The sequence below is a fragment of the Amblyraja radiata genome, chromosome 16 (assembly GCF_010909765.2).
Source record: "Amblyraja radiata isolate CabotCenter1 chromosome 16, sAmbRad1.1.pri, whole genome shotgun sequence".
In the NCBI taxonomy this organism is placed as follows: domain Eukaryota; kingdom Metazoa; phylum Chordata; class Chondrichthyes; order Rajiformes; family Rajidae; genus Amblyraja; species Amblyraja radiata.
In genome coordinates, this window is record NC_045971.1 from 16,332,736 (window position 1) to 16,346,236 (window position 13,501).

At 38.8% G+C, this 13,501-nt stretch overlaps 1 protein-coding gene across 2 annotated transcripts in view; it reads right to left on the reverse strand.

Annotated features, from left to right (window-relative positions):
* Positions 1 to 13,501, reverse strand: part of stat3 (signal transducer and activator of transcription 3) — a 42,985-nt gene that overhangs the window by 25,948 nt on the left and 3,536 nt on the right. For both annotated transcript variants that reach the window (XM_033035219.1, XM_033035218.1), the window contains exons 3-6: positions 6,051 to 6,200; positions 5,270 to 5,414; positions 1,006 to 1,104; positions 607 to 699 (exon numbers count right to left, since the gene is read on the reverse strand). In XM_033035219.1, the coding sequence (XP_032891110.1) occupies positions 607 to 699; positions 1,006 to 1,104; positions 5,270 to 5,414; positions 6,051 to 6,178 (465 nt within the window). In that variant the 5' untranslated portion in view covers positions 6,179 to 6,200. The remainder of the gene's footprint in view (positions 1 to 606; positions 700 to 1,005; positions 1,105 to 5,269; positions 5,415 to 6,050; positions 6,201 to 13,501) is intronic.

Consider the following 13,501-nt stretch of genomic DNA (forward strand, 5'->3'; position numbering starts at 1 on the left):
ATCCAAAACTATTTTTTAGCCATGTGCGATCACTATTAAAGTTTTTGTAAGCAATCATATTGCCTTGCTTGGCAGTCCTGAATGACCACAGCAAATATGCATGCTTAAAAGGACAGACAGTAATCTACTGGAAATAGTTTAGTAAAAACAAAATTAGCAAATACAATATGCAAGCACTCAATCTAAGAGTTGCAGAGAACAGCAAAAACCATCTCTGAACATAGAACAGTGCTGCACTGGAACAGCACCGTTGGCCCACAACATCTGTGCCCAACATGATGCCAAGACTAACTCTTATCTGCTTGCATATGCTCCATATCCCTCCATTCCCTGCATATCCATATGCCTATACAGAAGCAACTTAAATCTCACTATTTGCATCCACCTGCATCTGCACTCAAATGCCTCATAAACATAAAGAGTTCTACAATCAATTCAAATTTATGCAAGGTCCTTTCTACCATAATTCAATAAATTTCTACATGACAACCACTCATCCTTCTGGAATCATAATTTTTAAACAATAATATTCAGAGCAAATGGTGATCTATTTACTGCCATATCCTCAGTTCTAAGAAATGCAGAGGACAACTCAAATGAACTTGCCTGTACTCTTTTCCGTACATCCTGTAGATTATCTTCAAGAATTCGTTGCTTCTCTGTTACGACAGAACTGTGCTGTGGCAACTGCCCAGCTTGCTATAAAAGGAAATAAATGGAAATTCGAGCAGCACGAAAGGCAGAGACACAAGACACCTGTGGCAGTAGGTTTCAGGCACCCACGACCCTCTATATAAAAAAAACCCTTCCACCTAAAAGCTATGCCCTCTCGTATTTGATATTTTCATCCTGGGATAACAGTACTGATTGATCATGACTATGGTCCTTTTCATTTCCCCAATGTCAGTAGGACAATGAATGCTGTGCTGAAAAATGTGGGTACGACGATTTATATTATTATTTTGGAGGGCAAAGCTTTTCAATCACTTTATTTAGACCATTCACCTGTGAGACAGTTGCAGCCACTTGAAGGAGGCGAGCTTCTTCCCATAAGCATCTTGCTATGATTCGTGCAATTTCCATAGGCCTCTCCAAATACCTATTCTGGAAATAAAAAGCCCAAAATGGATTATTACCAAATTGTTTTCCACAAGGCAAGACGGTTTTTATTTGGGGATAGCATCAAAATACAATGGCAATCAATGAAGAACATAAACTATTTTGGTTGCTTAACCAATTTTTTTTCAACAATATACCATAATGTTTGGGACAAAGACCCACCCTTTATTGTACTTCAGGGTGTATTTGTTGTACTTCCAGTGGCGCTGGTGCCAGCAGCCTCCACCTTCAGCCTTCATTCATCTTTTTGTTTTTTTAGTTATGTTAAAGTGTGTTTTTTATGTTTTTTTAAATGTCTTTATGTGGGGGAAGAGGGCACGGTAAGGGGGATACCGTCCTTCAGTCGCTTCCTGGAGAGGACGCGACTATTATTCGAGTCGCGTCCTCACCCCCCCAGCGGCCTACCTACTGGATTGGCGCGGCCTTTCCTGCCGGGATCGACCAGAGCTCCAGCAGCGGCGGGACAGCGCTGTAACATCGCGGGGCTGGCGATGCCTTACCGGGGATCGCCGTCTGGAGCCCGGAGTGCTGGACCTGCTGCACCGACATCATGGAGCTGCGGTTTGCAGAGCTCCCAACGCAGGCGGCGCTGATCAACAACGTGGGGTCCTGCGACTCCGCCCGGCTCGGCCTGTGGACTCGGGAGCTGCGGACTCCGGCTGCGGGAAGCGGCTGATCAGGGGGTCCGGGCCGCTGAGGAGGAGGATGTTCACCATCGGGGATCGGCGTCGGCGTTCCACCAGCCCGGCGTGAGGGCCTGAACATCGGGCCGCCCGGTGCTGCGACTGCGGGTGCTCGGAAGGCCCAGACCACGGATGAACATCTGGGAAGATCGGAGGGGAGGCTGGCTGGACTATGGTGCCTTCCTCACCTTGGAGCCACTGTGTTATGTTGTGTCGGGGACTTTCTGTGTTTGTGCTTTTCTTTTTTTAATTCAATTTTATTTTTAATATGTTTTATTATTTATTTATTTTTATGATACTGCCTGTAAGGAAAATTCATTTCGCTGTCTCTAATTGAGACAATGACAATAAATTTGAATACAATGCAAGAATACAATACAATTTATAATAGAAAAATCACATGTGGTTAAAGAGCACATAGTCAGATTTTAATAAAGGCCATTTTAATACATTTCGGTTTCACCATGTAGAAATTACAGCTGTGTTTATACATAGTTCCCCCCCCCCCCATTTCAGGGCACCGTAATGTTTGGGACACATGGCTTCACAGGCGATGGTAATTGCTCAGGTGTGTTTAATTGCCCCCTTAATGCAGGTATAAGAGAGCTCTCAGCACCTAGTCTTTCCTCCGGTGTTTCCATCACCTTTGGAAACTTTAATTGTTGTTTATCAACATGAAGACCAAAGTTGTGCCAATGAAAGTCAAAGCAGCCATTATGAGACTGAGAAACAAGAATAAAACTATTAGAGACATCAGCCAAACCTTAGGCTGACCAAATTAACTGTTTGGAACATCATTAAGAAAAAAGAGAGCACTGGTGAGCTTACTAATCACAAAGGGATTGCCAGGCCAAGGAGGACCTCCACAGCTGATGACAGAAGAATTATCTCTTTAATAAAGACAAATCCCCAAACACCTGTCCAATAGAAACACTCTTCAGGAGTCAGGTGTGGATTTGTCAATGACCACTGTCCGTAGAAGACGTCATGAACAGAAATACAGAGGCTATACTGTAAGATGCAAACCACTGGTTATCCGAAAAAATAGGGTGGCTAGGTTACAGTTTGCCAAGAAGTACTTAAAAGAGCAATCACAATTCTGGAAAAGGGTCTTGTGTGCAGATGAGACGAAGATTAACTTGTATCAGAGTGATGGCAAGAGCAAAGTATGGAGGAAAGAAGGAACTGCCCAAGATCCAAAGCACAACACCTCATCTGTAAAACACGGTGGTGGGGGTGTTATGGCCTGGGCATGTATGGCTGCTGAAGGAACCGGCTCACTTATCTTCATTGATGATACAACTGCTGATGGTAGTAGCATAATTAATTCTGAAGTGTATAGACACATCCTATCTGCTCAAGTTCAAACAAATGACTCAAAACTCATTGGCCGGCGGTTCATTCTACCGCAAGACAATGATCCCAAACAACAAAGGAGTTTTTCAAAGCTAAAAAATGATCAATCACCTGATCTAAACTCAATTGCCTTATATGCTGAAGAGAAAACTGAAGGGGACTGGCCCCCAAAGCAAGCATTAGTTAAAGATGGCTTCAATACAGACCTGGCAGAGCATCATCAGAGAAGACACCCAGCAATTGGCGATGTCCACGAATCGCAGACTTCAAGCAGTCATTGCATGCAAAGGATATGTAACAAAATACTAAACATGGCTACTTTCATTTACATTACATTGTTGTGTCCCAAATATTATGGTGCCGTGAAATGGGGGACCATGTATAAACATTGCTGTGATTTCTACATGGTGAAACCAAATCGTATAAAAATGGCCTTTATTAAAATCTGACAATGTGCACTTTTACCATATGTGATTTTTTTTCTATTACTAATCTCAAATTGTGGAGTGCAGAGGCAAATAAATAAATTATGGGCCTTTGTCCCAAACATTATGGAGGGCACTGTATAGTAATAAATTCATTCCTTATAAAATAAATCTCCACTAGCTTTACTGGGAAAGAGCAAGTGCTGTATTATTGTTCATAGGCTTAATGCAATCATGGCAACTATCAATGATGCTTACAAATTATAACATTATCTTAGAAATTACGAAAAAAAGGTGTTAACATTTACCCCAAAACTGATTGCTATTGGTTTATTATTGTCACAGTAAGGGAAAACAGTGAAAAACTCTTGTTTGTGCTGTTCAATTAAATCAGACCATAATGGACACGAGTACAGTTAAGACCTACAAGTATAACAGGTAGTACAAAGAGAAAAATAACAAAGTGACAATAGAATTCTTGGATGCATTATTCCACGGGTTCATCATTCAAGATCTGTGTGTGTTCAAGGAGATTAAATTTGGGCATTGTTCTTGAGTTTCAAATAAAGACTGTAAAGGGCCTGTCCCACTTGGCCGTCATTCACGCGACAGGCCGGTAGTACCCACTTTATGATATTTACCCAGTTTATGATATTTACAGTGATTTTCTAAAATGTTCCAGTTTCTTGAGTGGTCTAGCAATTGGAAAACTGCAGATGTAAAGCCCCTATTCAAAAAAAGAGGTGAATGAAAAGTAGCAAGCTGTAGACCAAATTAATCTGTAGGAAGGAACTGCAGATGCTGGTTTAAATTGAAGATAGACACAAAATGCAGGAGTAACTCGGCGGGACCGGCAGCGTCTCTGGAGAGAAGGAATGGTTGATGTTTCGGGTCGAGACTCTTCTTCAGTCTGAAGAAGGGTTACGAGCCGAAATGTCACCCATTGCTTCTCTCCAGAGATGCTGCCAGTCCCGCTGAGTTACTCCTGCATTTTGTATCACTTATCTGGTTTGCTCTTCCATTTCTACCAACCACACCCCTTCTCATGTCATTCGTTCATCCAGCTGTAGGAGATACAACATTTGTCTTGTTAACCTCTTCCTTACCCACAATCCAGGGATCCAAACAGTCATTGCAAGTGAAGCATCAATTCACTTTTGCACTTTTTGGTTTAGTATATTTTGGTGTTCACCACGTAGTTTTCTCTACGAAACTGTGCAAATTTTTTAATTGCGTGCGCTTATACCCATGATGCGTAAAAGGCGGGCCGACTGCATATGGACGGCGCATGGTTACGCAGTGACGTAATAATGCGTCACCAAGCACTACACGTACGAGGTCAGGACGCCTGCATGCGACCGCAATACGCCCGCATGCGTACACGATACGTCACGCCGGAGGCGCACAAAGATTTCGTGCCCTACAAAATCCTGGGCGCCGCGCGATACCGCATGCAACTCCATACCCCTCCGCGCTTCTCCATGCAACCGTCCCATGCGGCCCACACGCTACCCATGCGTCACAACACGACAACAAGGTCGCGCAAATGACGGCCAAGTGGGACATAAGGGCCTCAGTTACATTCTGCAAAGATAACAGTTATTAACATTACAATTAAACAGTCCACATATCATGGATCATTATTTTTTCTTTAACATTTTAATTCATCAACAGTTGCCTAAATACCTGCAGGTACTGTTTAATCTTCCGCAGATTATGCTGATACAAGACATTGGATTCTTGCAAAAATCGGCTGTATTGTTGATCAATTTCACCCAAGAGATTGTGAAATATCAACGTAGCATGTGATTCCTTACTGGCAGCATAGCCCCTGCAATGTTAAACGGTTATCTCAATGTTTAATGAATGCTTCAATCATCACCTTGACATCTTCATTATAATACCAACAATCTGGATAATGGCAAACCAAATAAAGGAAGACAAATTCATTGAGCAAGATCTACAAGTAAATTAAGACAACTTGATTGAGAGAGATCCAAATCAGAATACAATGCAAACTTTCAAAAACTACATAAAAAGGGGATTTCTACAATATTGTATTTCTATTACAGTTGCACATTCACGATGATCTGTAGATGCAGCTTCGGAAATTCCACAAAGCAGCTTCTGATTTATACAGTATTTCCCTCTCCAAACTCCCACCACCCAAACATAAATTGAGTTTATAACATATTTCTGCAATTATGAATATGAAATGGGAGGAGCTCCAAGAAATCAGATTGCTTTGTTGTTGCAAAATATATTAATGAAATTTAGTGCAGAATTATATACATTAATTTTAGAACCAATAGATATTCCACCAGTCAGTGCACACAGTCATGCTGAAAAGCGCCCCGACTAAAGAAGGCAGGCCCCAGACTAAGTCTGGTAACACAGCCAATTAATATGTTTTTTTGCTCCAAAACAAGAGTAGTTTGAAACAGTCCTCAAAAGTTGCCATACATACCAATCCTGAGATTCAATCCAAGCTGCCAGGAACTGCCTCAGCTCCATAGGAAAGCTGTCACTATAAAGTTGGTGCAGTTGCTCCAGATACCTGGTATCCAACTGTTGTAACTGATTCCACTGCGCCATTGTATGACTGTATTATACAAAGCTGGAAAAAAAAAAAAAAAATGGCACATTGTCAAGTTTATGTCACCAAAGTAAATCTCATTCAGAACATTCAGAATGCGGATTACAATTTAAGGCTTTTAAAATATTTAATGTACCATTAATTCTTGCCCAATCTCTGCCCATCTCCTCCAAAAGGTGTGCTTAAAAACTCAAAAGAGTTTACAAAAACAAAGAGATATTTTAACTTACAAAATCCACAATATCGAATTTCAGAAATATTGTGAACTTTCAGGAAATGAAACAATCCTTCAAACGGTATTGTGCGGGTAAGTACATTGTACATATTTCTATGCAACTGTCATTTTAGGGAAATGCTTACTTAGCTGACAGTTTCTCCTATCTATATATAAATAAAACGTTTTTGTTAGTTCTGAACCAAACTCCTATTACACGTGATAACTGATATAGAATGAATAACATTGAAGTGCCTGAAAATTAATTGCTATTACCTACAGTAAAATAAACTTGCAGGCAATCGATATATAGTGGGATTCAATGACATGTTGCTTTTCGTTTGTATATAACAATGAGCAGCACACAGGGGAAGATTATTGAATGATTTTGTAATAAAATGTTTACATAAACAAACAGCAATTCTTTACAAGTCATTTATCAAAATGGAGGATGGCAAGATTGGTTATTTCCAAGAATGGCCCATTCTCTTTCCTTTTGGCAAATACAGTAGCCCTTTTACTCCTAACAGATAGTTAAGCCATTTCCAACTTGTCGTAAGTGGGAAATAAACAACAAATTTCAGACATTGCATGGTTGTCCCTACAAAATATTTGATCACTAGTCACCCTTTCCAAAATAGTCAAGATATAGAAAGAAAATATTTCAATTGTTTTTGGCAGAAATAGACATTATGGAATTATCAGACCAAATTAGGTATAGGTTTATTATTGTCACTTGCATTGTCATGTGTCCTATCAGGGACACATGGCAATAAACTCACTTGAACTTGATACAGTGAGAATTGAGAGATAACACCTTATAAGCTCCCTCAGACTCCAAATTTGAATAAACCAACCTCAAATTCCAATTGCAACCTAGGTAATTTAAAGGACAACATTTTTGGTTGTGTGTTATTCTGCATTATATTATGTTTTGCATACCATCAATAAAAGAAAACTGATCTCCCAGCAGATGCCTTTAGGCAGGGAGAATATTCTGGGTTCAAGAGCCATGCTAAAGTCAAACATAAAATTCAAGATGTGCTGATGGAGTACTAACGATGTCAGAGGTGTCATTGTTCAGGTGGCACATTAAACCAAGGCATTGGTACAGAAACCACACCACCCTGGCCACGCTCTAATTTCACTATTGCCATCAGGAATACGATGTAGGAGTCTGAAAGCTGGAAAGTCTAGGTTCAGGGGCAGCTTCTTCCCATTAACCATCAGGCTATTAAACGCTACAACCTCCGAATAAACTGTGGACCACATAGATTTGGGGAACATAGATTTTGGTGTGTGTGTGTGTGTCTGAGTGGGTATAATAAACAACAGGTTCATATATATATATTTGTTGTTTATTATGGTATTTACTGGGTAGTATGTTTACATATCTGTTGTGCTGCTGCAATTATGAGTTCGGGACATATGACAATAAAACACTCTTAATTTGACTCAAGTACCCATTAATCAGATTTTAAAATTGTGTGTTGTCCTTTCTATACACGTTAAAATTATTACATTTATAGAAATTTGAAATGTAAAAGAATCGGTACAACATTGGCCCAAAAAGGTGGAAGGCCACAACGTGTTCAACACCATCATTAAAACAGAATAAAAGGTATAATTCTGGCAATGTTTACATAGACATTGTCAAAATTAAAAATCATCTTGATTTCAAAAATGCAAACACCTGGCACAAGTAGAGTTCTTCTATACAGTAATAGATTTCTTATCAATTAAAAGCTGATGGAATTAGATTTAATACAAGTGTTTATATTCCACTTCTGGTTTAGAATGGAGAACCAATTTCAGAGCAAACTGACAAAATTATTTTTCAAGTAACTGAGCAACACTGGTTTCAAGTACAAACTCAGATCAACATAAAATACATATTTGGCATGAGGAACCCAAACTGCCTTGCGAAGCACAAGATTTTTCCAATGTGCAGTTTAATATACTGCACAACTGCTTCTAAAAAAATCATATAAACTCAAAAAAGTGTTTAATAGGTGAGAATTGATTGCAACTTCCTGTTAGAAAGATAAGTTCCCCAGTTAATGTATGTTCACGCCTATTTTCTGAATTTGCATCATTGTGTCTCAGCAAACATCAAGTTTCCTAAATGCCTACACCTAAAGTTGATCAAAATCTCCAAAGTAGTGATACGTGTTTTCAAAAAGATTTACTACCCCAGATGCTGGGTTTCGGGGGAAAGCCCCTCATTCGGAAAGAATGCCAATGATTACGTTTCCAAGTGGGCGAAATTAAAATTCCGCCATTTGTAGGATCAAACAAACAAAAATGTATGATTTGTGTATATATCAGGGTCAAGTTGAATTTCTCCTGGAAATTTTCAAATGTTTTAATTCATTTACAGGATAAGGAAGTCATCGGCAAGGCCAGAACATATTGCCCTTCATTAAATGTAGCAATGTTACAACATTTTGAGATTTAAAAAATCAAGTCTGCAATTTATCCCATCAGATAAAGCATAACAAGAAGTTTAATTTGACACATAATTCACTTTCATTTCTTCAGTATTAAAAAAGTTATGACCATTTTCATACTCTGAAATTAGCATCTTGTTCCCTATTGCTTTTCCATTAACTTAACTCAAAAGCTGTGATCGAGGACAGTCAAAAGCCCATAACTTTCTTAAAAATTAAGAGAACTGAATGAAATTTTCAATTATAGATTCTGAAACAAATATGAAACAATCTTACTTGGATGACCTGAAATTAAAGCATATAATTAGTTAGTTACGCAATTGTAGCTACTTACAAAATTCAATTACTAGATCTAAATATCTATCCATTTCTTAAGAAAAAGTTAACATTTTTAAATAGCCTAAGTGTTCAAATAACATTCACACAATAATTCACAATATAACATGATTTATAAATCTCATGGTCATGAATTTATAGGCCAAATGGAAGGAATTTAGTGTTTAATTTCCGTAAATTAATGGCCATTTAAATCATTTTGCGAGTGGGTTTTTGTGGAACACGCTACTTTGGAACGTTGCATTTGCGGTGAATTTAAACCTCATATCGGCAGGAAAAATACTGCCGGTTCGTATATTTACATAATGACATTTTCCCAACGTGAAATTTTGATTAAAGGCATCCTTAGAAGCAAGTTTATATATAAAATAAACGGCTTTCCTTTACCTGTCCCGTACATGCAATCCGTCCCCGTTGTCGGCTTTAGAAGATTATTTTTAATTTGCTCCTGTTCGTAAAATATTCAGTGCAGTTTAAAAGAAACTTAATAAAACGGCAGTCGAAGCGATTATTCTTTAGCAGCTAAACAGCCTGACAGAAATCGATTTGATCAGGCTGGAGAAACAAGGCATTTTAAACCCGCCTCCCTCTCAAAGGCGCCAAAGTCACGCACACGGGCAGCGACAGATCTGCAGCGCCGCTGAAGGTAAGTTTTGTAACATACCTATTAAATGCCCCTTGAATTTAGCAGCCTGACAAATATTGCAGTGGGCAATTAATAGTCAGTCACATTTGTGACCCCAGACCAACCAAAGAGCCAGACGTTAAGTGGCAGACTGCTTTCCTGAAAGAATATTAGCCAGTCAGAAGATTTTTAAAAACATTCTTCTGACGGTAATTTCATGATTGACATACCAGCTTTATATATTTAAAAAATTCAGAATGTAATTACTCATATTTAAATGGTTCCCCTGATCTTGTTGGATCCTAATATGCCCATAATCAACAATGCTAGCGTTTGGATGCTCATACTGTAGTAAACTAAAGAGCTACTGTCAATGATACCAAACATGAATATATTTCAAAGTTTGATTGACAAATGGGGTGCAAGTTATCACAATATTGACTCAATTACAGTGATCATTATTTGGCAGCAAAGGATCTACAGTAGGCAATAAAAAGTCTGCAAACTTGAAACAGATGTCATATGTGGTATCTCCCCCCTCCACATCGTTTATATCATTTTATTTTCTATTGTGAGCTCAGATAAACTCATACAATATTTAATTTATAGATACAGCATAGAAACAGGCCCACTATTTCCACATCATCCATTGATCACCTGTTCACCTGTTCACACTAGTATCCCACTTTCGCATCCACTCCCTATGTACTAGGGGCATTTTACAGAAGGCAAATTAACCTACAAAAAAAGGAGGGATTTCTGCAGGATAGAAAATACTTCTTTGATTGGATTTACAATCTACATAATATGTGAGCAATAATCAGTGATAATTTTAAATAAGTAAGCACAACTAAAATGATCAACATCACTACAATTAAAAATTGTAGTTAATCACAGAGGAACGCAGATTGGTGCCAATACCAATAGCAAGGATGAGAGATTAGTTTAATCGTCCTTTGTCATCTCTGCTATCTGCTTATCATGAATTACAAAAACAAACTGCTTTGTGTGCAAGGAAAGGCAGACCTTTCATCCTATGAAGACACAAGGAACTGCAGATGCTGGTATACAAAAAAAAAAGACACAAAGTGCTTGAGGCAACATTCCTGAAGAACATGAATAGTCACGATTTGGGTGGGAACCCTTTTTCGCTCTTATATTGTTTCTCGCCACCACCCCTCAGAGACCTATATCGCCAGAATTGGTTGCACTGCCAACCAGTTAAGCCATAAGTGAGCATATTCACAAAAAAGCTCAACCTGAAGAAGGGCTCCAACCTGAAACGCCACTTATCCATGTTCTCCTGAGATGCTGCCTGACCCACTAAGTTACTCCAACATTTTGTCTTTCTTTGGTATAAACCAGGATCTGAAGTTCATTATTACTTCACAGAACATTTCATGGTTTTTAATCAATATAAAATGCACATGCTTGATGTATGGAGAAATAAAGACAAACGGTTAGTTGGCTAAGGTTACCATTTAAAAAATAAACCGATAGCCAAGGTCACAGCCTATAAACCTAACCGTCTGATTGAAAGTGAACAGGTGGTCAGTGTCAGTACTCATGAAAGCATTGAAGTGACAGCATGTTTACATCTTCTCCAGCCCTACTTGCATTAGGCCACATACATTTGTAAATTAATTCCCCATTTTTAAACTTCAGAAGATGAGGCATACAAACAAATTAATAACTACGAGTATGCCGTTATAAATTACTTTTGCTGACACAATACAACCAGGTAAACTCAATAAGAGAAATAGAACAAACTAAACGGTGACCAAGATATAGATACAATGAACTGTAGATATTGGTTTAGATCAAAAATAGACACAAAGTGCTGGAGTAACTCAACGGGTCAGGCAGCAACTCTGGAGACGTGGATGGGTGATGTTTCAGGTTGGGATCCTTCTTCAGTACGAAAATCTGGGGTGTGGGGGGGGAGTGAAGAGCTGGAGGCGAGAAAGGAACAGGAGCAATGAGGACTGGCCACAAATGATCTCAGGCTAGGGAAGGTGTAATCTCAAGAGGGAAACAATGTGAAGAACTGTGGAAATAGTAAAACGACTATGGTGGAAGGAGGGGGCAAGCGTGAGGAGAGTATAAATAGAAGTTACTTAAAATTAAGGAATTCATTGTTCATACTGCTGGGTTTTGAGCCCCACAGGCGAGATATGAGGTGCTGTTCCTCCAATTTACATGTGGCCTCCCTCTGGAAAATGGAGGAGGACCAGGACAGAAAGGTCAGTGTGGGTATGGGAAGAGTTGAAATGGTTGGCAGCCGGAAGATCTCGTAGATTTAGACTTTTCCCTAGTTATTCCGTGGTCTACGAGTGCATTGAGAGGAATCTTTTTGTATCTAATCGTGAAAGTTGAATCTATCTTGGAAAGTATTAAGAACCAGGCTTTGTCCTGCCCATCCTTTCTTCCTTCCGCCCCTACCCTCCCAACAAACACTCTGACTAAGGGTCCCAACCCAAAATGACACTATCCATGTTCTCCCGAGATGCTGCCTGACCTGCTGAGTTACTCCAGTACTTTGTATCTTCTTAAGTGGTTGGAACTGTCAGGTACAGTTGCTGCAAGTGTGATTACAGGTAGAAATGGAGCAATACACATAACAGTAAATTACTTCTAACCATTACAAACACACATATCACAAGAGTAATCTTAGAGTAAATTACTCCAATACTATAAATATTCAACAAGTCTAGCAGTATCTGTGGAGGGGAAAACATGTTAATGGTTCAGATCAAAGATCTTCATCAAAATCAGTAAGTAGTTACAAATCAAATGTTTTAAATTTCAAACGGGGAACTAGAGAATGACACAATTGGGAAAATGTTGATTTTAACAAGTTCAGTGGGCTGTGATAGTTGGTTTCAGAACAGGCCGATTGCGATGAAAGATTTACCTATCTACACCTGCCAACTTTGTTTTCATCTTTCCATAGATACTATCCAACCTGCTGAGTAGTTCCATCATTCACTTATTTCAGATTTCCAGCAACTAGTCTTACATATCCCAAAATGTCAGTTCCAGTGTGTTTTTCCCTTTACTCCCTCTCTTAATAGAGTAGCAGCAATTGACAAGCCTTCACACCCCAATGCATCATGACTATTTATATCAATTCTGTTCGCTCTCCACACATACTGTCTGACCTACTGAGTATTTTTGTGATCTTTAATTTTAATTTCAACCATCATGCACCGGCAATTTTCTTGAGTTTTTATAAAATTAAAGCTGCATGATGGCTATACGAGGCACCAACAATCATCCCGAGGCACCAACAACCTTCCTAGCACGTAACCAGTTTAAATATAAAATCTGTACATTGCATATGATATAAAATAATCAATAAAAGGAAAAAAATGGCAATACATTACATTACAGCAAAAATGCCATTGAGAAACACATAATATACTTGAATTCCCAGAATTTTATCGGTTTAATGAATAGGAAGGCTGCAATGACACAGAATTCCTGTTCATGAGAAACTGAATTTTTGGAATAACCAGCAATTAATTACAAAAAACAGAATATCCTTCCTCATTCTTGTAAACTCAAGCAAATAATATTGCAGCTTCACGATTTTGTTTTAGTTTCAAAATTATTTTACAAAATTCAACTTCAACTGTGGGCTCAATGAACTTGCATTCACAATGATTTGTTACCCAAATGATTTGCTTGAAATGGC